The 27,820-nt window shown below is 38.5% G+C and overlaps 1 protein-coding gene across 4 annotated transcripts; it reads right to left on the reverse strand.

The window, feature by feature from the left end:
• Positions 1-2,262: 2,262 nt before the first annotated feature.
• LOC107090965 (serine/threonine-protein kinase ULK1-like) lies at positions 2,263-27,617 on the reverse strand. 4 transcript variants are annotated; one of them, XM_015384630.1, is made up of 27 exons: positions 26,980-27,617; positions 26,144-26,236; positions 25,114-25,155; positions 21,328-21,360; positions 20,831-20,867; positions 19,774-19,947; positions 18,121-18,194; positions 17,937-18,038; positions 17,065-17,123; positions 16,717-16,799; positions 13,765-13,815; positions 13,541-13,632; positions 13,165-13,330; positions 12,891-12,942; positions 12,684-12,770; positions 11,091-11,234; positions 10,832-10,977; positions 10,433-10,701; positions 10,128-10,333; positions 9,677-9,798; positions 8,834-8,953; positions 8,394-8,578; positions 7,992-8,176; positions 6,810-6,928; positions 6,550-6,707; positions 5,452-5,587; positions 2,263-5,302 (listed from the first exon to the last, which is right to left on the reverse strand). In XM_015384630.1, the coding sequence occupies exons 1-27, from the start codon at positions 27,067-27,069 to the stop codon at positions 5,247-5,249; spliced, it is 3,081 nt and encodes a 1,026-aa protein (XP_015240116.1). In that variant the 5' UTR covers positions 27,070-27,617; the 3' UTR covers positions 2,263-5,246. The 4 variants fall into 4 exon arrangements, with proteins under 4 accessions (XP_015240116.1, XP_015240117.1, XP_015240115.1 ...); XM_015384631.1 differs by having other exon boundaries at positions 10,433-10,692; positions 12,891-12,945; XM_015384629.1 differs by having other exon boundaries at positions 12,891-12,945.
• Positions 27,618-27,820: the final 203 nt, after the last annotated feature.

The raw sequence follows: 27,820 nt of genomic DNA on the forward strand, positions 1-27,820 counted from the left end.
ATTAAGCTTAACACACTGCTGTCGTGAAATAACCGGTTAGTTTGCAAAGACACTACAAAGCTAAGCAGGCCTCTCTGCTTAATTTGGCTCTCATTACGGTAAAAAGACAACTACAACGTAACCATGACGACGCGAAGCACGCTGCGTTAAAGGCCCCACGTTCTCACAGTATGAGGCTGCACTCTGCCCCCCTGTGGTGGCTAAAGGAAAAAGAACATGATCAAAGGTCTTCAGGACCCCCAAACTAATGGAGAAAAGTATGGAGGACCAATCCTGCCATACTTAAAAATAAATACAGAAATAAATAAATGCTCCAAAAATAAATAAGCATGCAATAATTGCCCCTTACAGATGGAGTAATGTAAAGAAAGTTATTTATCCCTGGGATTATTCAAGTATTTCCGATTCCGATTCCTGGTTGATGGGACAGGTGTTGTGAATTAAACGGTGCCCAGCTTGAAAGAGATCCTGTGTGTCGCTGAATGTGTGCATTGATTACTGAAATACATCTTCTGCCTCCATTTATATGTTTAATACAGTGTGTTGAATTCATGTTAATGAGGATTTAAAGGCTTTTCAATTTGTGGAAAAAATTGCAGAGGGGAATAAAAAAAAAAAAAAAACTCTAATCAACCAAAACTTTTGCGACCCCCATGCAGTAGCTCCGTAGACCCCTAGGGGGCACGGACCCCCTGTTGAAGACCTCCGATAAAGATTAATCAATTAAAAAAAGAAACTTAAATATTTTATTACTGTTTCTCTTTACATAAAAGTGGACATAAGTTAATCTATAGCTAGGGAACATTATTTAATTCCAATCAACACAGTAAACTCAGCTGGTTCATAAAAAAGTGACGTGTTCTAAGTTTTCATCATTCAATTAGTTAATCAAATGTTCAGTTTTTGGGAACTCAAATACCATATATGTTCACAAAATATTGTTTTAAAATAAAGAAGAAAAGCAAAATGCTGTCACATAAAAAATATGTCCATGTAGTGTTTAGTAAATGTATTGTATTCAATAACAGGCTGTGGCTCATACCATTCCCAGAATGGGTCTGTGGCCAGCTTTAAAGGAAGCCACAATTACTTTAATAGCCACCTGCACCCCGTTGAAGTGGTTTAGGTCGGGCAAAATTGTTAGCCAATCACAAACAATGCTACCATGGCTATTACACTAACGCTTTTATTAATTGGCATCCTGTTGTTCATCGTTTTCTGGTATATTTTTCATTCAAATAAGCTTCCCATTAATATTCCTGTATTTAGATCTCTGTAACTGACAAACATAGTGTCTGTCAGCGGCTGTTCTCCTATATCCTAAACTCAGCCTCACTTTGTATACAGATGCAATTACAGTCACATGCTGCCACTTTGGAGCAGCTTAACATTGAGGATGACCACACTAATCGACTGGAATCACCTGAGAAGTTTGGGTGCCTTAGAGAAAAGCTAAAACATCACTCTAGGCAGAAATGTTGCAATAAAAATAAAGAGTTCCTAAACAAAAAATACAGAAAGGTTGCTAGACTTCAAATTCCCAGATTTCGGACAGAGGAGCTACGTTGAATCTTTTAGAAAAGGAGTCCAGGTTTTTATGAGGTGTGAAGCACTTTAGTAAGCCATTTTGTTCTTTTAAAGTGCCATTTAGAAATAAACCAAGTCTAGTAATTAGGAGCACATGATGGAATCAAACAAATTACTTTCCTTAAAGGTATAGTGAAGGAATTTATTTTTCCGGTGGATCATGAAAATAAATGGTCCTCCTAATTGTCAATCATTCTGGTGATATGTTTACGTAAGGCCGTCTTATGTGCTCATCCCCATTTCCATTGACATAATGGAAAAATAAAACATTTTCTTTTGAAAAGTAAGCGATGTATAAGCGATGCAAACAGTAACCTTTAAAGAATGTGCACGAGGATAAATTGGCTTGTGCACGCTCTCACATAGGGATTCCCTCACGGGAGCGGGGACGGGGTTGTGCATTTTTTTTTTTTTTTTAAGTGGAGAGGGAGGGTCTTTTCAAAAATCACGAAACTCCTCCAAAATATGTGTAGCGCATCTTCCAAGATTATGTTCATGGAAGGTTTACCAGATGGAATTTAAATTCACAGAGGAGTGAGAGAAGCACAACAAACAGTAAAGAGCAAATAAACAATGCAACAAACTAATTCTAATGAAATATCCAGTCTTTTTCTCTCAGCTAAAAAAAAAAAACAAAAAAAAAAAAACACTCACAGGATTCTGAAGAAACTTCCTTTCCATTCACTTTATTCATGACGGAACTCCCCAAACAGTAGAGATTACATCATCAGCAGGGGTATAGAGATAGTGCGTCTATTATTGATATGAAAACATTAAAACTGCTTTTGCAAGAGAGAGAATGTGGAAGATCAAGCAGAAAGCTCAATAGTCTTTGGGAATGTTCAGGTAGCCCAAACCATCATCTCCCGGCTGATGGGTTGAATAAACGCCAACAATAACTTAGAAATTAAACAGGTGATACATAATTACTCAGAGGGAAAATGGAAACAATGTGTTATTTTAGAAAACATACAAAAACCGAAATAAAATTGACAACTTTTAAAATCAAAGGGCATTTTTTTCCACTAACCTGGCAATGATTGTATGGAAAGATATAAACAAAAGAGAAAAAAGTGACACATGCATCAGTTTTTTAGCCGCCTGATTCTTTGAAGAACAGCGCAGCAAATGTAGTGACACAAAGCCTGTGGAGGAATTTAATAATACTAGGAATGTACTCTTGGGAGACTCAGAGAAAAAACAAACATTTCTGGATCAATAAATTATTCTCAGCCTGTCCTGCCGATTGCGCTGCTGTGAGGGTGAACAGCATCTTTAGCTGAGCTCGCACACCATCATTTTAGAAACTATGCACTCAAAAACCACCTTGGGTTTCAGAGGAAATGACATCTAGAGTAAAATAGGATATCGGTGGGTTGAGATGTGAATTACTTCAGAGTGACAGGTTCTGCTTCTCATAAGCATAGATCTATGTCTCTCTTTCTGCGCTAAATTTGTCCACCCGCCAATCAGCATGTTAAATAACAGGCCTACTAAATCTCACTTTCATGCACTCAACCCATCAAACACAACCAATCAAGCAGAGTCGAGAACTCTTCCTATTTAAGCTTGGTTAAGGTAAACAACTCTAAACAAATCAAGCAGATTCTACTCTAAAGTGGTGCAGAGCCTTTAACAACAACCCAAAATAATAAAAAAAAAAGGTCAATTAAAGCTCAAAACAAGAACTGCGACATTTGCTTCAGTGTTAATTTTCTTCTTTCCCCTTATAGAAGCCCAGCTATACACTATTTCCTTCTCGTCACTCTTCACATAATAACATACACGATTTTATAACTTTAAAAGCAACTAGGTATGCGCTAAAATGAGTAAGCAGATGTCTCTAAATGAGCAAGGCTACACAAACTGCACACTTTTAACATATTTAACATACTCTTCTATCTATACAGTACATAAACAGTGCAAAAAAAACAAAAACAACATTCAGCCCTTAAGATTATCTTAAATGTTAACCCCCTCCAACCTTTAGCCTGATTTTAATTTTCCCCTTTCCTGACAGCCCCTACATTCATATTTGACTATGCTTGCCGAACACCCACAAGATGGAGAGATGAAACACACAAAGGAAAACCCCAACCCTGACAAAGTCTGGAAACAATTCACAGAAATGAGCAGCACTGAGTGTGAAAGCTTATGAGAGTAATCTCAATAAATGTGAACGGTATTAAAAAAAGTCAATTAATTCCAGTAAATCAATACTGTTAAAAAAAAGTTGAACTCATATTTCACCTATTTGACCATTATGGCTCACAGCTACTACAAATCCACCAAATTAATTTACTTGGAAATTTAAAAAATCGAGTAAAAACAACAGAGACGCTGTGGTGTGGCCTCAGCACCTGCAGAAAATACCAATACCTGCTTTAATGACCACAGCATCTCTAAGGATGACTGGTGACCTAAACCTCCCAGAGAACCTATCGAGTCAAGAGATTCAAAGAGAGTCAAAGTTGTTCAGCAGAGAGTCACTGACGACCCCATAAGGTGAGGGAGACGCCAAAAAGCTGTTGGTTCAGTCCTCCATCAAAGCACATCTATAGAAAGTTAGGTGGAAGGAAAAACTTTGGTAAAAAGAATTAAAAAGCTATCAGAAAAAAACAGTAAATGTGAAAGGAATGTGAATAGCTGCAAGCCATAATGAATTACATAATGAGTTTTACTTTTTTAAATGCATTATGGAAACCGACTATTAATGTTATTTTGATTTACTTCAATCTTATGTCTGCATCCCAGATTATTGCAGCATTCTCCTGAACAAGATTGTGATGAAAGATGCAAATGGATCAGTTTCAGCTCTTTCTATAGTTAAACACGGTGTTTCGAGTGTTAACTGTTTCCTCTCTGCTTTAGAGAAAGCTGCAGGATTACAATACTTCCCTCACAACCTCATAGTGTGAAACAGGCTGTGGCCCTTTCATTTTGAGCTTATACAGAAATAGTACATTTTCAGACAGATTTTTTTTTCTTTTCTTCTCTAAATCAAACCAGCAGAATTAGATTATGAATCTACTTCAATAAATCCTTTAAAAATAATTTGGCAGCAGTTTTTTTTTTTTTAACAGTACTAATATGCACTACTGCTAATTAAATGTAGCTATGCTTTAAGCTGTAGACTTTCTGTCAATAAGCATGAAAGGATCTGATAAAATGAAGAAAAATGGGAGCAAAGCAGAGATATAAGACAAAAAAAAGCACATTATGAGAATATTTAGCTACATGGAGTCCTTATCAGAATGCATCACCAGCTGTGCAGGTTTATCTGCATTGCTTCTGCTGCTGCATCTTGCTTGAATCCTAAAAAGCTTTTCTTATTTTAAACTAGCGCAACATGAAGGAATGTGACTACTTGGCAAACACTGCTCTCTGCTGTTGGATCGACAGTAAATGGGTGCAAATCTTCTTCTTGGCATTTCCATGTTCAGCAGCAAAGTCCTCCCTATGTCCACTGCTGGTCCAACCCCCATAGATGAGATGGTTCCAACCTTGAAAACCGAAAGATCTTCCAGTGAGCAGCCTTTCAGTGTCTGTGTAAACCTTGTGGTTTTCTTGCGAAACCAAAAGCGCTTCTATGTGACACCGTGAAATGTGGGTGGAGATTTGGTAAGTTGTGTGTTAGAGTGCAAATGGAGAGTCAGGCGTCAAACACAGAGACCGGATTGCAGAGCTGTGAGGCGGCGTTCAATGCATTCTTTGCCTGCACAAACAGAGAGGGAAATTATATTTAAATATCTGTACTGGATCAAGATCTAGAGTTATATTCATGAATCTCTGAGGGGAAGTGACAAAATTATTAAAAAGTGCAAAAAAACTACAAGTAGTTGAACAGTTGGAAGAGATTCTCACATTTGCTAACGCTCAGGATGTCATCCTGTTCAGTGAGGAACAGAGACAAGCCCTCCATTAGCAGGAGAGCTTTGTGGTAACGCAGGATGGACGCCTCCCCCTGGTGGAACATCTCGTCCAGTGCAGCAGTCTGAACCTAAAACAGGAACAGGCACATTCAAGGTTTGCATCATCATTTTAAAACCCAAATATAATAATTAATTGCAGAAGCTTCATCGTTTCTACATACAACCTCAAGCTATAATGTACTTTTTCAAGATTTTATGGTAGGACCCAAAAGAGTTCTTAGTTTTGATCTGATCTTGAGTTGTGGTGCTACCCGGTACTATACTTAAGTTATAGTGGAAGATGTTCTTTTCCAGGTGGATCATCAAAATAAGTGGTCCTCCTAATTAATATGTTTACGTATGGCCGTCCTAAATGTGTGTCCGCATTTTCACTTTCACTGATAAGTCTGACATAGTGAAAAAAATACATATCTTCTTTTAGAAAGTAAGCTTGTATGAGTGATGCAAACAGCAACTTTAAAACAGAGCTTGCACGAGGAGAAATGGGATCTTGGACGCTCTCACATGCGTTTAATAGGCGTTCCCTCTCAGGTACGGGTACAGGGTTGTGCGTGTGCATTTGATTTTATTTTTAAAATGGAGAGGCTGTTTCAAAAGTTGGCAAAAATTCTCCACTATACCTATAAGCTTTCTTTCATTCTAGATGTGCCCCCTTTGTGAAATACTTTTGGTCAACTTTTTTTTTTAATTTGCTGAATAAACAAAATTATCATTCTTTTTTGTGAAACAGTCTGATGGAGACGATTAGAAAACGTATGTTTTCAAGGCTCGCCCCATAATCTATTTACCCTACGATCTAACAAGCTCTCCTGGTGCAACTGAAGAAAAGCTTCCCCACAGCATGACGCTGCCACCACTAAGTTTCATTAAAGAGTGTTTGAGTTCTACATGTTGTCAAGGATTAATATAAACACCAGTTAGAGCTGATTTGACTTTCCTTTGAAGTCTTAATAAAAGATCTGTGTTTGATGTGGTTACACAGGGTTTCTAATGGTGAGAATTGTTTTTGTCTTCTTTTTATTCTGCCTACCATCTGCACTGTGTGGCTGAAGAGCAGCCGCTCAGCTTTGATAGAGGAGATTTGGTCCATCAGACGATGCTTCCTGGAGAAAAAGTGTTCCAGCCGAGTGCTGAGCGAGCGACATGATGCCACGCTGGACTTGTACAGCTCATTCAGCCGCCTCACCACTGTGCATGAACAGAGAAAAGAACATGGCTTCTGCTTTAGAGCGGAGCACAAAGACAAAATCGTTTTTACAGACTGCTGCTCTGGCTAAAAGAGGCTCCTACCTTGTTTGACAGTAGCAGAGGGGTAAAGCTTCCCCTGTTTGACGCGCTCCATGGCTGTTTGTAAGGCAGTAGACAATAGTTCTGCGGTTTTAAGGTAGAGCACCAGCTGCTCTGCATGACTGAGAAGATAAATACAAGACAGAAAAAAAAAAACAGCTGTGAAACCATTAAAAAATAAGGTGGGAAGTGTTGCTGTTGTCTGAGGAGGAACATGAACTAGATGAATGTTTGACACTAAGGTTTCATTCTGAGTTCATTCAACTTTTTACCTCATTTACCTGAACAATGCAATGAATTCTAGATGCCTCTAGGTTAAACTCTGAGTTGAAAAACCTATATTTTTAATTTTAAATTGAATTGGAATACTAATGCCGAAACTTTCATTAAACTTGTTACTGACATTTTCAGACTTTCTTTTACCTTTAATGATACAAAATGTCTTCTTTTTTCAGTAATTTTCAGAATACTGGCAATAAAGAACAATTGCGTCCATTTTATCCAAATTATAGCATGCTGCTAAATATCAAGTCCAATCACTCCTTTGAGTTGTTAAATCACACAATAGTACTGAAATGGCAGATCTGATATCTGATTAGCCATTTTTCCTAGTTTGTAACTCGTTTTTCCAACTATCAGTTATTACAATTTCTTTCAAACTACTTTTCACTTTATAGATATCATATACTGGCCGGTCTTTGCCATGTTTTATTATAGCAGGCTATGGTTAGAAAAGGGTCATCACTATAATTTAATGGCCTTTTGAAGTGCAGAAAATGAGCAAAGATGTAAAAAGATGTAATAGCAAAGTTAAATGTCCAGTAACCACTTCTGGATGCATTTCCAGCAAAATCAAGATTAAGTTTTATGAGCTAAACATCATAATTGAAAAAATAAAACAATTACAGCATTTTAAAGTGGAAAAAAAAAAAACATGTCAAAAACATATTGATCTAAAACTTGGTGAAATCATCTAACGTAGGTATATAATAAAAAGAAAAGTTTTTAGAACAGTGGTAATTTTTATTTGTTACTATAACTGCAATAGATGAAGGTCATAAAATAAAGAAACGGAGAATGGGTTCCACTGTTAATGGGTTTTTAGGCGGTCTTACTTTCTCCTAAATGGAGCAAAAAAGGCAGAGATTACAAACATTGATATTTGACGTTGGAAATAGGTGTTACCTCCACTCTCGGCTCATTGAGCTTATCTGATCTGCTACCAGGCTCTGCTGCTGGAGGACAGCGGGGTGAGATTCTCGTCCTTGTCCTCCCACCGTGGCAGCACCACGTGAGCTCGCCACCTCCATCAGACAGAGCGCAAATTCTAGAGTGAAGCGCAGGCGCTGCACGGTGTCTGTGTGTTCCTGCTAAACTCCAACAGAAGTGGAAACAGAGAAGTGATTTAGAGACATAATATAGAGTAAATGGCAGCAGATTATGACATTGCATAGAGTCTGCTTTACTGAAAAAAAGAAAGAATTCAGATTCCTGATTTTAATTGATAAAGCAATAAGCTTCAGGTCATGTGTTAAGAATTTCTACACTCAGTACTTTCCAGAGGTCTGTGGGAAAGCGGCTCCTCACCTCCATCAGCGTCTCCTCAGGCAGCTCGGGGGCCTCAAAGGTCACAGCGCCACCCATGTTAGCTGTGATAGGATCAGTGAAGCTGTAGCGAGGGCTGGGCGGGGCCTCAAAGCCTTCAGGATAGGGGCCTGTCTGGGGGTAGCGGCTGGTCAGCGAGCCTGCAGGGCTTCCTGAACTGAAGGAGCCTGTTGGAGGAAGAGATATTCTGTACTGTACAATCAAGAGAAAAAGGGATGTGAAGCAATTCAGAGTCTAAGATTCAGAGTCTAAGCTTTTAATTGAATTTTAGTTTTAAAAAAGTTTAACCCTCAAATCATGAGAAAAGAAACAATATCTCCTCCCTGTTCATCTTCAATGTAACAAGTTGTGAGAGTTTTTTTTTCCTTGTTAGTCTGGAAACATCTAGTTCAATACGAACTTATCCAGATTTCATGTGTTACCTGAACATTTTCTTTGTCTGGAGGTCTGAGGTGGTGTGCTGCCACTTGGGGGAGAGCCAACGGTGAAAATCACCTGCGCTGGGCTGCAGGACCCCGGTGCAAAGCCACTACAAGGAGGAGCTGATCAACAGAAAAAAAGGCTTTCTTCAATTTTTACTCTTTTCATGATACAAAACAAACAAAAAAGCAAAGGTAACATTGATAAAACAGTTTCAGGAGACACACAGAGAGAGAGAGCAATACTTTCAGTGGGTAACAGGCTGAACTTCTTACAGGAATGTTTGTCTAAGTATGCATTATTAAAATGCTGGATAGCCTACATGCTTCAGGGAATACACACACAGACTGCTCTTTAAAGTTAGCTATGCAGATATTTAAAGATGCAAATTGAAACTCTTAAATCAGTTCTTTGTTTTATTTCTAGCGCCCTCATAAAATGTACATTCGTCTCATTTCATAGAAATAATAACTTACTATTTACAGCAGGACGGTTAGAAAAAATGTTTTGAATGCTCTTCTTTATCTGCTACTATAGTTATGAAATAAGGAAACACTAAATGGCTAAAATTGATGTAGTAAAGCAGGAATCATAAAAACATTGGAGAATAAATTGGCTATATATATTTTTTTATAGCATAAAACAATACAGAGCATACTGAAACCATACAAAAACCTTCTCTGCTTTATATTTAAGCTGTTATTTGTAAGAATTGATGCCATTTTATTGAGATTTTTTGCATCAGAGCAACAATGGGAACCATAATAACAGTAGAAACACCATCTAAATGTTTCATACATATAGAGTAAACATTTTAATCTATCCTGAGGAAGAGGCATACAGACCTGTTATATCTATTGCTTTTTCTGAGGCCAGGTTCTCCGTACTGCCTCGGTCTCCTGCGTGTCCTCCTGCTCCAAAGGCAGCCATCAGCAGCATGTCCGACAGACGACCGGCACTCTGTGACCTGCAGATGAGAGAGAGAAAATGTAGACATCTGTCCACTTCCTGTCTTATCTCTTCCTCTCTTGATAAACTGAATGTGGCTTTTTTTCCAGTTTCAATCCGAATGAAATCTGTAAAAATGCAGTAAATAAAGTTTGTTTCATTGTAAAGACGATTATAGAAATAACGCAGTCACTTTTAATATGAAATTAATACAATAAAAGAAATGCATAGTTTATCCAGGAATTCAAGTTCATTTAATCTTAAAAAAAATCAACAAAATAAAACGTTCCTGTATCTAAAAGAATAGTTTTTTTTTTTTTGGAAAGATAAATAGTGAATGACTAAAACCTTCCAAAGCTCCTGCTGTCATCAGTCAGTCTGTGGACGCAGTAAGCAGGGCTGGTGGACGGCGCCGGGGCTTGTTGTCCAACGTCTCGGAGCTCTCCTGGGGCAGTCCTGCTGCTAGGCGAACCCACACCCAAACCCCTCTGCGTCAGGAAAGTCATAAGGTTTGGAGAACTTGGTGGTTTGGGGAATTCAAACGGAGGGATGGCCTAAAGAGACGGAAAGTAACAAAACATCCCAGTTTAGTTCATGCTGAGTGCTGGCATCTCTTTTCCCCTGATGTTTAGTCCCGGACACGGCCGTCTCACCCTGGAGGGGGATCCCAGGATGGTAGGGAGGGGGTTCCGCTGCATCAGCTCACTGAGTCTGGGGGAGGAGTGGGGGAGGCGGACAGTCATCAGCCCTGATGGGGGGACAGCCACAGGGTCCGAGTGCTGTTTTTTAATTTTATGCCTTCCGCCACCAGTCGCACACTCCAAAAGACAGGGGGCGCTGTGGAGGCGCGTGCCAAGCCCTGCCCCCTGCGGAGGCTGCTGAGACGTCTGCCTTGATTCGGCATGCTGGGGCGCTGCAAGGAGTAAATTGACAGAGAGGGGGTCGGTGTGGGAGGATTGAGATTTGTCACTCTCTGAGGTCTGATGTTTAGGATTATTTGGCTGTCTATTGAACTGGTACTCAGGGTTTTGTCTTAGAAATGTAGTCAGTACCTTGCGGCGAAATCTGGAATGTTCTGGTTCCTCCCAGCGAAAGCCTGCGGGAGCTGGGGGCTACTGCTTGCCGCGGGGCTGAGGGTCCTGCTCTAGTTTGACCCACCAGACTCCCACTGCTGCAGCGACGCACCGGCGTAGAGAGCCTACCAGGTCAGAAACATCAGGTATCAGACTGAAACACCTCACCAGTTACTAAAGATTTCATTCTAAGTGTGACTGTTTTGTTCTTGGAGTGTGAGCAGGTTTGGATACTGACCGTGGCGAGCCGTCCTGTTTGGGAGACTGAAGGTTCAGCTCCATACGCTGGTAGTTCTGGACCTGAGTGGGGACTGGGATAGGCAATGAGTGAACATGGTTTCCACAGCTACCATAGAAATTACTCCCCAGGAACTCTGCGGGTCTGGGAAGAGCAGAGAAAGGAGCAGAAAATGTCAGAGTGTTGACAGGATGTGGTTATGTTTTCATGAAAGCTTTTAAGAAGAGTCCAGCTTTATCTTGATTATCTGCCGTTCTGTTCCTTTGAATATTGTTGAACCTTTCAGAGATGATGACGGGTGTAAAACTGCAACTACTAGTAGCCCCAGTAGAAAATAATTAAAAGAATAAACTCAAATAACAAGGCAGGAAATATGATCTTTGAGCTAAAACCTTACCCTTACAGGAGAATGTCCTGAAAGAAATTACTTCAAATGAACTGAAAACCTCTTCTTGCTAAAATGAAAGCTCTTTGCCTTTTAGGGTATGTCTCAACCAGCATTACTCAACATTCTCTGCCAAAGAGCTCAAACTCAGTCAGATGAGACAGACAGACGTCTGTGGAAAGAAAGTTTGTTCCGTCTTGCCAACAATTTCATGTTGAATTTAGGTCTGAACTTTGACTGCGTCATTGCAGCACATAAACACACTTGGATATAAAACGATTCCACTGTAACTGCTGCTGCTTTTTTAGGGCAATTCCTCTGCAATAAGATGAATCTTTAGCCCAATCTTAATCCTCTGCAGCCTCTAGCAAGTTTTCTTTCAGGGTTTTCCTGTTATAAGCTCCATAATATGCCCGTATTGTTTGCATACTGGCCACAAAGTGTGTTTTTGTTTTAAGAACCAAACATTTTCATGCACTTGTTTGTATTTTCCTAAACGTGTTATTCTAGCCTTCATCTCACAAGCCTTTAATAAAAGCTGCATTTGTGGTGTCATAGTTACCCTGCATAGACTTTTCCACCAGTTTTGGATTATTGATGCTCCACCAGAGCTACTGTCGGCCTCTAGCAAGTTTCTCTGATCAATGCACTCCTTTCTCAGTCTGCCAGTTCACATTAAAGGCCATGTCTTAGTAGGTCAGCAGTTGTGCCGTGACCATTTCATTTCCAACAGAAGGATTAAACAGTACTCCATGCTAAACTTGGAATATGGAGATAATCTTCCTTTTTATTTAGCCTGCTGTTTTTTTTTTTTTTTTTTTTTACAGAATGTTCTTTAAAAGTCCTTTAAGAGACTTAAAAAAATAGCCTTATCTTTTCAATAGATTCAATCTGAAATAAGTGGACTCTGAAGGTGATTGAATGCATTTCTATTTAAGGATATAAAGACAGTAAAGGAGTGATATAAATAATTCAGTGTGTAAAAAAAAGGCAGAAAACAATTTATCTTATCTTAAACTTTACAATCCCAATGAAAACACATAAAGAATCCTGATTAAACATGTTATGATTGCAAGAAACTGTTACACCTCAAATGCCTCAAGTCTACAGCTCTTTTTTCCAGGTACTGCACATTCAATACAATCAGTTCCTTCAGTGATTAACTTAATTCGCTTTACAATTAAATCATAATATTGTGACTCTTTTACCTGACAGGACTTGGCGAGCCGCTGTAGGAGGGAGAGTGAGGCGGTGTTTTGGCTTGGTTACACAGACCAGCTGAAGCCAAAAGAGAACTAAAGAAAAGAGAGAAAGAAAAATGATGGAACTACAACAGAACAACACAAAGAAATACAATCTACTGTCTTCATTTTATAAATCATTCTGGCATGATTCATGTAGTCGTTAACTCTCACCCGCTGTTCATGAGACTGTCCTGCAGTACTTTACTCTCACAAGTCAGTTCTCCTGCTGGAAATCCATCAATAAGAAAAAAGAAAACCAATCAGAACAATCAAACATAGAAATTTTAATAATTACTATAACTGATGCAACTATTTAAAAATATTTACAAGCCTAAAAGTAACTATTATAGAGATGAAGATGTGAATTACATGTAACTTTGTATGCCTATTGTATGTTTCGTTTGATGTTTCCTTGTTTCTATGTATTTTAGAAGGGTTTCTTCACCTGTAAAATGAGCAGGCACCATTACAAAATCATCTGTATCACAAGAGGAGGAGTTCTTGCTGCTGCCGCCTGCTCCAGACGAGTCCTTCAAGAGAAAACCTGCAGCATCCTGGGTTGGAGAGGCAGGAACTTTGGAGCGCAGATGCTGAGTCTCAGCGAGAGACTGCTGCAGTGGCACGAACACAGAAACGTATCAGATGCAAAGAAGAAACAGAAGAAGAGCAAAATTAGAAAACAGCAAACAGAGAAGGAAGGTCAGAAAGGTGACTTCTTTGTCAAACACACACACAAAACAGCTCTGTGGATTATGGGAAAATTGCTGAATAAACAAAAGCAGAGAAAAAGGAAAAACACAGAAGGAAAACTGAGCACGAACCGGTGGTGAGGCAAGGTGAGAAGTGGAGGAGCTGCTACAAGAGCTGGCTGATGCAGAACTGGGCAAACAGGTCATGGTCACTGCAGGGATGGCTGCAAAATGATTGTTAGAAAACTTCATTAGAAAAAAAAAAAGTGAAATAACGCAAAGTTTTGCTTTTAAAGTTAAAGAAAATGTGTCAGGTCCCAACTAACCAAGCATTAGATAGAATAACATTTACTTACACTTTTTAATAGATGAGCTGGCATCCAGGAAAGGATGGGTAAAAAACTCATCTGCCAGGAACACAGAGAACGATACAAGTTTATAGGCACTGAAACCAAAATCACGGTAGAATTCAAAATAACAAACAGAAATCCCTCATGCTTAGTGTGAGGGATTGCCTTCGAGGCAATGATTCGATGCAATCAACAGTTTTTTCTTTAGATAGAAAACTTTGAATCAATTTGACTGTATGATCGGGTGAACTGTAAAGGGCCTTGAGATGACATGTTGTGAATTGGCGCTATAAAAATAAACTGAATTGAATTAATGAATACTACGTCCAGTTATTGCTCTCCTTATAGTTTTTAAACTGTTTTATCTGAATAAATGAAGGACAGTGCCATTTCAAATATGTCATGAAGAATGCAGCTCTGGATCTGATAAATAAATTTTTTAATGACCAATGTCAGAATTATTTAAATTCACCTTAGACCGTCTACATACCCCTCAGAAAAATAAGGGTTTCCCCTATTAGGTTTACACACCTGTCACAATGATGTTCACAGTGAAGGAAAAATCGTATTTAGTGCTGCAGCCAATTGTCTACAGGATAAGTTTAGAGAGCTGGAGAGCAACGAGCAGAAATATATAACTGGACCAGCTCTAGGCTGCAGTTTGAAGAGGAATATCAATAAGCCATACTTATGCTGTGTTCACACCGGACGCAGCAAGAGCAGCAAAATCACGTCTGCTGCTTCATTTTTGCTGCTTGTACCAGTTTAGTCCTGACGCGTGGCTGAAGCAGCTTTGCTGCTCTGGATGCGCGGCGAAAAGAGGGTCTGACTCGCATTGAGCGGAGCTTCCCTATCCTGTCTTTGCCTTGCAGCTGTATTTGCTGTGATCGGTGGGAATAAAGTAGTTTTAATATGTTTTTAAGTGAGAAAGTCCACCTGAAAACTTAATCAGTGCAGTTCCGTAAAAATTCAAAAAAAAAAAAATATCCACTGGACTTGGTTTTCAAGATTTGAAGACATTTCGCCACCTCTCCAGGAAGCTTTCTCAATTCAAATGTCTGGATCCGCAGTGAGTTAAGTCTTATATAGACAATGCCTTGTATCGCTTGGAAACATNAAATAAACTGAATTGAATTAATGAATACTACGTCCAGTTATTGCTCTCCTTATAGTTTTTAAACTGTTTTATCTGAATAAATGAAGGACAGTGCCATTTCAAATATGTCATGAAGAATGCAGCTCTGGATCTGATAAATAAATTTTTTAATGACCAATGTCAGAATTATTTAAATTCACCTTAGACCGTCTACATACCCCTCAGAAAAATAAGGGTTTCCCCTATTAGGTATTACACACCAGTCACAATGATGTTCACAGTGAAGGAAAAATCGTATTTAGTGCTGCAGCCAATTGTCTTAAGGGTATGTTTAGATAGCTGGAGAGCAACGAGCAGAAATATATAACTGGACCAGCTCTAGGATGCAGTTTGACGAGGAATATCAATAAGCCATATATATGCTGCGTTCACACCGGACGCAGCAAGAGCAGCAAAATCACGTCTGCTGCTTCATTTTTGCTGCTTGTACCAGTTTAGTTCTGACGCGTGGCTGAAGCAGCTTTGCTGCTCTAGCTGCGCGGCGAAGAGGGTCTGACTCGCATTGAGCGGAGCTTTCCTATCCTTTATTTGCCTGGCAGCTATATTTGCTGTGATTGGTTGGAATTAAGTAGTTTTAATATGTTTTTAAGTGGGAAGATCCACCTGAAAACTTAATCAGTGCAGTCAGTTCATCCAGATTACCATCCTGCCTTCCAATATTATTTCTGTCTGAGCCGCTCAGACCCCCACATACCAGCGGTGCGCCGACAGTAGGAATCACATTCAACAGCAGCCTATGCCCCGGTGGCCTCCTCGCCATTTGCCGCGGCGGCTGGAAGGTGATTTTAATGTACATAATCCAAACTGAAGGCACCAGGATAATAATGGCGAACACGCTTTGTTGGCAGGTTTCAGCATTTTAAGTTAATTTAGGCATTAATAAAACTCTTTCAGAGGAGTGATCACAGCGCTCTGTATCATCAGCGATGTGTCTGTCTCCCTGGCATCTCCCAGATGAGCGTCTCCGATTGGTTGATGAGGCGCGTCGAGCAGCAAAAGTTAAATTTTTCCATCTGGAGCAGCAGTGCGTTTGCGGCGCATCGCGAGTGTCAGATGCTTAAACGCTCCCGACGCGCTGCTTCAGCTGCTCAGACGCGCTGCGCCTGCTGCTAAAAACACGCTGCAGGACCTTTTGCTGCACCTTGACGCACGTCAACCATTGACTTTGCATGTAAACTCGCTGCTTCTGCTGCGCCTGCTGGGTCCGGTGTGAACGCAGCATAAGACATGCTTATATCAGTCATGCAACGTTTCAGTGCATAGGAAGAAAGTGCTTTTCTTTTCAAGGCAGAAATTGAAGTCAAAAAGTTCTGAAATAGTGAAACAAAAAGGATCAATCAATTAAAAAAAGACTGGGGCCTGGATGTTGATGTATATCTATTCTTCAATGACAGGCTGAGATCAGTATCACGGACAAGAATAACCTGTTCAGTGTTTTTGAAATGAAGAAGCCACTAGCAATAGAAATGTCAGATAAGTAAAGTAATTATTTCTTTACAGAATTCTATTATTTCTCCATTGACATCAATTTTACCTCAGAGATGGATGGTCCAAATGGGATTTTCTAATATTTGACTTTGATGTATAAGCTAATTAACTTCTAACTTTGTCAAGTCTTTTAAATCCAAACCAGTGAATCTAAATATTGGGTGATATATAAATAAATAAACTATTGAACTGTTTGCTGCTTAGTGCATTTAAGGAACCAAATAATATTTTTTTCCCCTCAAATAAACATAAATCTAAATAAAGAGCCATGAAGTGGCTTCTTTAATGGATCAGAACTGCTGAGCCTTACTGACCAAAGTCCATGCGATCCTTGTGGTTGCGTTGCAGCAGACCCAGCAGCAGGTTCCTCAGATGGCTTGAAGTCTCTCTGGGGATACTACAAGAAAATAAAACATTTAAATTGAAGAAGACTTTTATATTTGCCTGGTTTTCACTCAACCGCTTTTTTGCAAAGATACATTTTAATTGTTTATCTGAACCAATAAACCTCTCACAGATTATGACAAAACCAACTTGTTTTTAAACATTCAAGTTGGCAAGCCATAGCTAAATTCATTTTAGCAAAGAAGCCTACAAAAAACAGGAAGGAAAAGACAAAACAAAGGAAGTTCTTATGATTTATAATGTTTAATCATTCTTACTTGGGACTAAGGTTCTTGTTTTTCTCATAGAACTGCCGGAGGTCCTGAGGGCTGCTGGCCTAATAGTGAAAATGTAAAAGAATGTAAATGTCAACGGAATGTGAACACAACTGCAACACAATGGAAGCTTATCACAGAGTCAATCTGTCATTGCTCATCTTTCCTCTGTGACTCTAACTCTCTACAGTTTTAAAAACATTTAAAAAACAAAAACAAGTTTCACTTTTGCTGGACCAGTTTAGACCCAAAAGAAAAAAAATAATACAAGCTTAACTCTACTGCACCCTCTAATCTACTCTCTAACTTTATAACAGAATAAAACAGCAAATGAAAGTGATGTATAATGTTTCCTTATTGCCTGTTCCTGACCAGTAACCAGTCTAACCTTTGGCTCAGTGAAAATCTTCTCCCCTTTTCTGCTCCCATTGTTTATATAATATAACATTTATGCAGCCATTTTTTTTGGCGTTAGAGATTCCCTATCTCTTAATGTGTTTTTAAAAACAATTATGCGTGCTTTATGGTAACAGTAAAGTTTAATGAATAGTTTGCAAGCTGGAAGGACAGGAAAGACAGGTTTGCATTTTAGTCTGTGTAAACTTAGCAGCAATGATGCAAAAGAGGAACTTCACAGTTAGGAGTAGGTGCAGTGCTGCAACTACCAGATAAATAATAGCGTGTATTTAACTGTTAGAAGAACCCATGCATTGTCAGTAAGAAGCTTAGAATGAGTGTTTACATTAAAAATCTAACTGAAGCAAGGAAAATTTGCTATTTATACACAGAGAGACAACCATACATCCAGTTTGAAAGGCTTTCAACCTTCACTGAGAAGCTTTAACCATAACGGGAGAAATTATTGCTGGTTTTACCTGAAAAGGAGCTTTTCCAGTCAGACACTGAAACACGATGGTTCCTATACTCCACAAGTCAGCCTTGGCATCATAGTTCTGGGACATAATCACTTCAGGTGCCTGTTGAAGCAGCGGGGAGATTTATGCAGCAGTAAAAACACAGAGGAACCCATTTAGTGATTGTCTGTGGAAGGTGTTTTACCATATACATAGGAGAGCCGCAGAGCGTAGCTGCCATCATGTTGTTCTGAAGGTGTCTGGCAAAGCCAAAGTCCGCTGCAAAGAGAGGAAGGGGGGAACAGGTGAGGTCAACAAGTCTACGAAAGAAAACAGTTTCCACTGACAGATTTAGCTTTGAAGAAATTCTTTAATTGGACCAACATGTTTTATATGACCTTGAGCGAAAAAAAAAAACAAGAGAAGGAAATTTTGAATTTAACCTGTAGAGGAAGTAAAAGATACGTTCAAACTTCAAAACCTTGAAGCTCATACCAACTATACTCAAAATTGCAAGATGTGACAAAAGCTAGCCAGCAGTTATTAGAGACAGAAAAATAAGAGGAAAAAAAGAAAAGAAATGTACACTCCTTGAGAAGTTTGCAATGCTTTAAAAGGCTATAATCCAACCAAAGCTCCTTGTTCTTATTAAAACTCATCTGATTGGCCATACAAGCACCCAATGAAAACTTACACACAATAAAAGAGATCTAAGTACACTTAAATAGACTTATTTAAATATAAGCATAGATAATTGTGCATTTTTATACTTTTTGAAAGTTTTAAGCTAAGAGAAAAAATAAAAAAATTAATCAGAACACAGAAAATCCACAAACCCAACCTGAGTCCTAATTTTAAAAGCGATTGCACCTGTTATCTCAGACCAGCTCAACAAACCATATTATGCATACAGGTGACCCAAAAAACACGAAAGTGGTTCAAGTTATCAGAAAACACCAGAAATGTTACGGTTCTATATTTCTGGGCAATCCCCGGTTGGACTGACTTTACTCAGATACAGAACGAGCCCAAACACTGATAATATCACTTTAGAGGCCTTACTGAGAAACTGAAGCTGTGGGCAGATTGCTGCTCGCAAGCTCTTGTTCTAAAATGACAGGAATGAGTAACCAGGAAAAAAAAAACTATGAGCAGATTGAAAGATTCTCTAACCTCTCTATTTCAGCTCAGACAATGCAAACATGCTACATATACCATAGCTCACATGATGAGGCAGAGAAGGAGTTTGGGGGAAAAACTTTGATAAAAATATGATGGATCAGGATTTGTGGCCTGTTTTTAATTTTTTCAACATGACCGTGACGTTCACAAACACCATTACTCTTTTCCCAAAATAGGTAACAAAATAATATTTCTGCAAGTAAAAAAAACTCTTATCATTTATACTTAAAAGGTCAAAAACTGTTAAAGGTTATAAACACAATGAATCAAAGAGATTTTATATATTGATCTAACTCTAGTCTATTATTTCACAGCTTACTCATACATATATATTTTATTTATGTAGCACTCAATAAAATTTATTTTGCTCATACCTCCAAATTTTTATTGTTTTTCTATGTGATTTTAATCATTTTACTTTTTTCATGTGTTGTGAAAAAGAATGGTCAATAAAAAGACAAGAGAAAATTGATCTAATAGGTTCCTAATAATAGGAAAAGGATCAGTCACAAATCAACAGTTAGCAAATTACATAACAGCAAGACGTATTTTGTTTCTGTTTCCTAGTTATTTATCAATTTATTCTTTTTTTAATATATTAAAGCTCTAAACAGCAGAAGTAAAAACAGAGCAAACAATGCTGCACCTGTTTAAAGTCACATATAGTGAAGCCTACCGATCTTGATGCAGGTGTTGTTGGAGTGAGACTTTCGGCCCGATGGGTAAGACAGCAGAATGTTCTGGGGTTTGAGGTCCCGGTGGATTATTCCTTTGGTCTGCAGGACTTTCATGGCCCCTGCTATTTGCTGCAGGAAAACCCGAATAGTGTCCTCACTTAGAGTGCCTTTGGCTGCAGAGACAAAACGGAAAACACAAAAAAATCCAACAATCATTTGGAGTAAACCTATGTAGACCAGACTCAACTATCATTGCTGTGGGAGGAATTTAATAGTGTTATCATTTTCAAGGAGTTTTCTTTATTCTTTTTAAGCCACATGAAATTCAAAATGAAGGAACTCTTTTCTTAAATACTAAATCTACTTTTTTCTTCAGTTGCTCAGATTATATCCTGCATCCAGTTGCAAATTCAGAGCTATATAAAATAGAATAACAATGAATTCCATTATAAACCCCTTAAATAACTTCTTGTTTTTCCTCACCCAATCTCTTTAATGATAGACAATGTCATTTTCTTTGCATCATACAGGATGCATCCCTGCAACCAAACCTCTTGCAGCACAAAACTAAACTGAAAAATGACTTAAATGAAGCAAAAATGCTAAATAATTGAAGGTCTAAACCTTTTTCCGAATCCTTCAACAATAATTCTCCCTGTAAAGCTCAAGTATCACTGAAGCAGAAATCAATTGTCCCTTAGAACGGCTGCTCTGATGTTGAACCCTGCTTTCACTTGAAGAATGTCCCTCTCCTGCAGAGCTTCATACATGCTCTTGCTGTCTGGATGGACATTCTGTATGTTTTACTGATGTGACCTATCCACCACTTTCATGCCAGATAGAGCCTCAAACTAAAACAAGTCAATCACACAAATAGGATATAGTTTTCCTTTAAAGATTTCCTGGCATATAAAGAACACCACTTCAGTATGCAAGAAAATCTGAGACAGGACATGTGAACGATGAATGACTTCTGGAGATTTTCCATAAAGAAACAACTCATTTTGATTGTATGTTTTTACTGAAAGGCCTAAATGGAACCGTTGTTATACTTACAGTGTAAGTAGTCAGCAAGATCTCCTCCATTGCAATACTGGCATTAAGAAGAGAGAAAGAATTGGTTAGAAATGTAAAAGTTATAATAACCTCATACATAAAACCTGGGGTCATCTACACCAAGAATATTAAATAAAGAAGCTATAATTAAACATGCTATAGAGCACCATTAATTCTAAAATCTTCATAACTGAAGTTATTTTATAAGATGTTGTAGGTTATTTAATCACAAACAGATCCTCTTAGCTGCACAAAGAAATCTACTAAATATATAATAATAAAGGCAAAAAATCACTTTCTCTCACTCAGAAAAACACTCCTGATCTTTTTTATGGTTCCTGCAATCCTTAATCAGCTTCACAACCAACTTCAGCAGATGCAGCATAATCATCCCCCCCCCCATGTCAGAGGGGTCAGCTAATTATATATCTGACCCTGGGAGAGTTGCAACAATACAGTGCTGAGCAAACAAAGCAACGAGTCGTAGCAAAGCTTACCTCCATTACTAGGTACACTGAGCTGGCAGTTTCCTAAAGAGGGAACAGTTAAGAGAGAACACAAACACATTTCAGTCAAACAGTAATGTGAAAGCAGCCCGTCAGAGCACAAACACAACTAATAAACTAATATTTGAGGAGGGTAACATCTACGTTCTAAAGACTCTAAAATGTTCAGCTTATTTGATCTTTGGTAAAAGCTTAAGTTTTATTCTATGTTTCAACAACGATCCTGTTTTTAAATGGCGCCCCATTTGTAAGGAGAAAACATCTGAGCTTATTCTGCTGTTTCTCATGTTGGTTACCAGCTTGGTCACACGGCTGAGATAGGGAACCCATTCTACAGCCAGCTTTGTAGGTGTGTTGGTGACTCTGGAACCAACTTCGAGCCCAACTCCAACAAGTGTTTAATGGGCTTGAAGGCAGGACTGCAGGCCTTTCTAAGCCCTCTGCTCCAAAATACTATCTGATAAACGTAATCCAGTTGGTTTGGCCAAAAAGAGAGAAGATAAGAATAAGATAAGGATCTACTGCTGATTTAAATGGACTAATAGATGGACTAAGAAGCACTGTTACGGGAAAAAACTAAATAAAAATTGATCAAACACTTTTATCTTATTTTGTACCTTTCTGCTTAATTTGTTTATTTGAGCAAAGGTGGTGTCGGATGAAGGAGTTGGTCCTGCAACCGGCAGGTTGTTGGTTCAAGCCCTTGCTCTGACTTTCAACGTCATTGTGTCCTTGGGCAAGACGCTCCACCTATATGGCTTAGTGATGGTGCCAGCGCACAGCAGCCTCGCTTCTGTCAGTGAGCCCCAGGGCAGCTGTGGCTACAATGTAGTTTACCACCATCAGTGTGTGTGTGTGTGTGTGTGTGAATGGGTGAACGGTAAATGGTAAATGGACTGTACTTATAAAGCGCCTTTATTCAAGTTAGGAGACTTGACCAAAGCGCTGTACACTACATTCATTCACCCATTCACGCACACACTCACACTGAATCACTGAATGTAGTGTAAAGCGCTTTGGTCAAGACTTCAAAAAGCTCCACATAAGTATATGGATGATCTATTTATATTTACTATAAATAGATCATCTATCACATTTAAAACAAGTGATAGTTATATTTATATTTACAATAAAATTTAATTCAAAATACTTTGTTGATTCATGAGGGAAAGTAAATGTTATAACTCTTAGAAAGGTTACAACTCTTACTTGCTGAATTTACTTTAAGAAACTTATTTCAGCTTAAATATAAGAGCAAAATTATCAAAGCTGTTTGTTTTCTTTTGTTACCAGCCATTATGAACTCAATCACAGAAAAAAAACATCAAGGTTAACCATCCACACTCAAACAAAAAGCTTGTTAAATTTGCAGATTTTTACAGTCTGCCACAATCCCTTTGGAAACAGAAAAATATGAAGAGAAATAAAACAAAAACAAAACTGAAAATATACAGCGGCCGCCTTCCAAACAGCCCCTTATCACATAGCAACAGATGACAGCCATCTCGCATTCTGACCCCATTTCAGTATCTGTTTGAACGCAGCGGTCAAAGGGCAGACTGTTTTCTGTAGTCCAGCTGAGTCAGGGCTTCTGCCGCTGGCTGCAGAGACAAAACGGACAGCAAACAGGTTCTGGCAGAGAGCCGACGGCCTGAGCTCACAGGCTGCATCGGAGAATCGAGGGAAAACATTTCTGGTTAATAAAACGTTTACCCTCGTTTCAAAAGGTTTAGCAGAACAGCAAGTTGATCTAAAATCCACTATGATATCTGACCACTTTGCAGAGTGTTTAGTATAGTTTTATGATTCAACAAAAGGGAGGGGCTAGAAAAGATTATTATGGGAGGATAACCTTAGGTAGAAAAAAAAATGGGCAAAAATAAATTGCATAATGCGTTTAAATTACGTCTTTCAATAAAAAAAGAAAAAGAAAAACACTTATAAGCAAGAACATTCCAACTGACAATAATTAATTAAAATAAATTACATCCACCTCATTTATTAGAAGGTTTTTAATTAATGTACTTATAGTGAACATAATTTCACCATTTTGCAATACTGCTTATTACAGAGCAACACCAGAGGTCTAATAAACTGGGATTAGCTGGATAATTAGTTGGGCTGCCTGGGTTTTTTTTTGTGTGTGTGTCCGCTTTGTTTGCATGTGCTGATGGGGACAATAATACTTCCATACAAAGTGGGAACACTGACCCACAGCAGAGAAAGCTGACAATGGGTCAGATCCCACATCAGGTCAGACGAGGCAGGGAGCAGAGGAAGGAACATTTAAACGTACAAATCTTTGGTATGCCTTCATTCCACGAGCAGACTCAAAAAAGTGAATGTTAAAAAAAAGTGGAAAATATTATGAGAGGATTTTTGAAACATTTATGTTAATAATGAAGCAGAATTACTTAAGATTTGCTGTTAGATTTCATCTGTCTTTGCAATACTGACTAAAACAGACACATCATGAAAGCCAGTTTTTGCTGTGATGCTGTTTTTTCCTTCAGTGTCATTTTCAGTTTGTCTTTTCCAAAGAGGTGAATCTTGGGACTAATTACTCCCAAGAACAGAAACATGTAATCTTAGAGGGCTGACTTGGACTGCCCTACACAGAGACAAACTGCTGAGAGAACGTGTGTGGATCTGGGGTTTGGTAACTCATACTTTGGCACAAATTTAACAGCTTCTTGCAAGAGAATTTCATTCCACCAAGCTGCTGATAATAACCTAACTGAGCAGCTCTTCACATATTTCCCAATAACACAAGACTGCAGTGTCAAAGCCATTACTGTAGCTCAGTTTATATGAACTATTCATTAAAAAGCTTACAAGTCAAGCTGCACTCTAAAATAAATAGTGAATAAAGTATTATCTTTAACCTTTGCCATCAGGGTTATTTATTTAAATTCCGAAATCTAACCTTTTTGATTTATACGTACTTGAAGATCAAAACTCAAGTAAAAAAAATTTAAACTAGTTATAGAGATTAAATATAAAACTTAACACCCTCCATAAAATTCGTTAAACAAAAGGAGCCCTCTGACAACCGAACTGTTGTCTTGCTAACATAGCTTAGCCTCGAATAATGTAAATTAGCATTGTGCTTTCCACCCAGCTGGCAGGGTGTTAGTTAGGGACTTAAAAACAAAAAGAGCACCTGCTGAGCTCAGATAAGGCTTTGTTAGGAGTCGTGAGGGACGTGATATAGCAGCTACCCAGGAGGTGTAGCAACAGGCCGCTTCAGACTGGTAACTAGGCTACAGGAAGCATCATCAATGCCGGTACCTAAAGGACAACAGCTGCCCTGACAGCAGGTAGAGAGATCAATATGTGTAGCTACCTCACGTCTGCTTGTGCAAGTGTGAAAACTGCAGAAAACATTTGATTCGTGGTGAAATTTACACTGCAGTTCTCAGAGAGCTTTTCAGGAACGAACACCGCCAATAAGGGGTTATGCGACTGCACATCAAATATAAACACTGGAAGTGATGACTGAGCTTTAAAGGTCACAAAGTCGGGATGTAAATCAACACTTTACAAAGATCTGCCTTTAGCCGTGGAAAAAACAAACAAACAGAGAGGATATAACATAGCAAAACAGGGAAAGAATTTCCAGGACGTAAAGAAATGGCTGAAGATATACGATAAAAAACAGCAATCCATTACAGCTGTATCTACAATTATTGATCGAGAAAGACTATAATCACTTCTTATATCTAAGAATTCCTTTAAAGTGACATGGTTGATATTTCTAATTAAATACATACACACCTGAAAGTCCAGTAATGCAACAATATTCTCATGTTTCAGTTCCTGCAGGAATCGAGCAGAAAACAAACATTGGTTTAAAGTTGTAGCTTAAACTATTCACAGAAACATGTTACCTAATAAAAAAGCATATATATTCTCTAAACATTATTTTAATTAGGAAATGGAAGGAAACAGTGCATTATTTTATTTTACTAATAATATTTTTAACCAAATGTGTTCCTTCTGAAAAAGCTTGAGTCAGATTAGACACACTGTAACTGTAATGAAGCTCTGGCGTTCCGTTCAGACTTGTTATCCAATAAAGATGCCCTGCTGGTTTTCCTCTATCCAGGTTAGGGCTGAAAAAATTAATCGGATTAATTGTGAGTAATCACTAATTTAAAAAAAAAAAAAATAATTATTTAGTAATCGATTAATCATTAAATGGAGTATAGAGACTGTAAAACATGCCTTTAGCTGACAGAGCGACACATTTGGTGCAGTATTTATACTAAAATTGTAAAAAAAATATATAAACATTTTGCATTTCAGATTTAAAAAATGTTTTTATGTGTCAATATAATTTATCCAGAACTCCTCAAGTGGTAAAGTTTTAGTTCCACCTGGTTTAATTTAGTAAAAATCCTTCTTTAAGGAACATTTTGCTATTTGATCATTAATCAATTAATCAAAAAACTCACAGATTAATCCAATCGCGAAATAATCGTTATTTGCAGCCCTAATCCAGGTATTATTCCGGCACAACCTTTTTCCAATATGCAATAACATTTTAAAAGCTGTGCAATATTTCCCTTCAACTTGAAGGTTATGCGTCTCTAGAACATAATTGAAACCGAACACACAAAATAAAAGTGTATGCATTCTTTGGAAAGGCAGTGTATTTTTAAGAAGGCCTGACATTTGATAATCCCAACTAAGACTGTCTTAGGCTTGCAGGAATAATGTTGACATGCGACCTGATTGTGTCCATGTGCAAAATTCCTCATTGTTGGTAAGTTTTCTAGCGATTATCCCAGTAACTCAGGCTCACCTTCAGTATTTTGATCTCTTTCCCAAGCAGCGTCTGAGATTTGGCCAAGTTTTTCTTGTTTATGCATTTCACTGCCACCTCCAGGTCAGGTTTCTGAAAGAAAAAATAAATCACAGTGGATTGTCTTTAGATTAGGGGAGAAAATGCAGTGCAAACTCTTCAGCTGACATTTCAGACAACCTATGTCTCTAGATATAAATCATCACAAGGATGCATTCAACTAAGAATGACACAGAAATCAAATATTTCTATGCAGCAAATAGATCTTTCAGTATTTACAGTCAGAAATGTAATATTTAACATGAATCAGTGATTTATTCATATGCTGTTGGGGGTCTATTTCACACAATAGATGATGCATATCAATAAATTAAGCTGCTAAGTAAATTAACACGCAATGATTGATATGCATTAAGTTAGAGTTAAGTACATGTTTCAACATGTCTGTTGCTGCCATTAATATAGAGCTTTCAATAGGAAACAATAGGAGTCTGCTGGCCTATATTTGAATCAGCAAACCTGTCCTGCAACATCTGCACATTTGCATCCTTATAAAAACAAAGACAGTCACAGAGGATTCTTTGCATTTAGGAAACGTTTAAAAGGTAGAGCGATGATAGAATAAAAATTGCGTTTTATGCGTTAGCTTGGTGCTTTTCAGGGAATATCCTGTGTTTTCGACCAGGCCTCTTAAGGCCGTACAATAACAACAAACCTCCCAGGTGGCCAACAACGCTAATAGTCTTTACATAATGAACTAAATGCATTTAATAATGTGTATATTTTTTATGTTGATTATAATTACTGCATCTTTATAAGAGTAAAAGGGCAATCACCTCTCGATGTCTGCCTTTGAAGACCACAGCAAAGGCGCCGTGTCCTATCAGGTCCTTCCGACTGAACTCAAATTTCCCCACAGTCTCCATGGAAAGTCCGATTTAGTCCAACTGTGACCTGGACAGATAACCGGGAAAGCTCGGGTGTCCCAGTCCTTCCTCCTCTGTCAAGTGGGGGCTGCAGCAGAGACGTTCAGCCCCTCTTTCGCTTGCCATAGACTGGCTTTCCAACAGCAAACTGTCCTCTTCTCTCATGTTCACACGGTTCCCAAAAGGAGTTCAGTCCCTAACAGAGTCGCATGGCTGTTTCCATCACCGGTAAAGCGACCTAAACGAAGTTAGCAAACTTAAAACACGGAAAACCGACGACTGTAGCCTCTCCGCATCTGTCTTTGACGTTCCACCTTAAGAAGCAGTTCGCTGCGTTTTGTTTATATACAGAAGATCCAGACTTTTGTTGCTTTAGACTTTCCAACCGGAGAAAAGACGACAAAAAGACCCTAAAACAGGCTGGTAACAGTTGTTGTCTGCTGAATGCGATGGCAGACAAACGCAATATGTCGTAAAATAGCAGCTGACTTCGCTGGAAAGTCACAGCACCGATGCTCACAACAAAGCAGGATCTGCTTTCGATGAGGAAGTGCGCATGCGCAGCGCAGTTACAGCTGAAGCTTTGACGTCACTCATATGCTTTTTTTTTCTCCCCTTCTCGGCAGCCGTAGAAAAACAGCGTCAAATCCTTCGACCTAGAAAATGTGTGCATGAATTAATAAGTTTCATCTTTATCTCTGTTAGCCGACAGTTATGGACATATACAAAAACTATGTAGTGACATATACAA

This window comes from Cyprinodon variegatus, unplaced genomic scaffold (assembly GCF_000732505.1).
Source record: "Cyprinodon variegatus isolate N-32 unplaced genomic scaffold, C_variegatus-1.0 Scaffold318, whole genome shotgun sequence".
Lineage (NCBI taxonomy): Eukaryota > Metazoa > Chordata > Actinopteri > Cyprinodontiformes > Cyprinodontidae > Cyprinodon > Cyprinodon variegatus.

Coding starts and splice junctions, on each gene's coding strand:
- LOC107090965 (XM_015384629.1), bottom strand. CDS start 27,069: ATGGAGACTGTGGGGAAATTTGAGTTCAGTCGGAAGGACCTGATAGGA. Junction 12,946..13,164: donor GGTGCCTGCTCATTTTACAG/GTGAAGAAACCC, acceptor ATGGATTTCCAG/CAGGAGAACTGACTTGTGAG. Junction 10,978..11,090: donor AAACAGGACGGCTCGCCACG/GTCAGTATCCAA, acceptor CTGACCTGGTAG/GCTCTCTACGCCGGTGCGTC.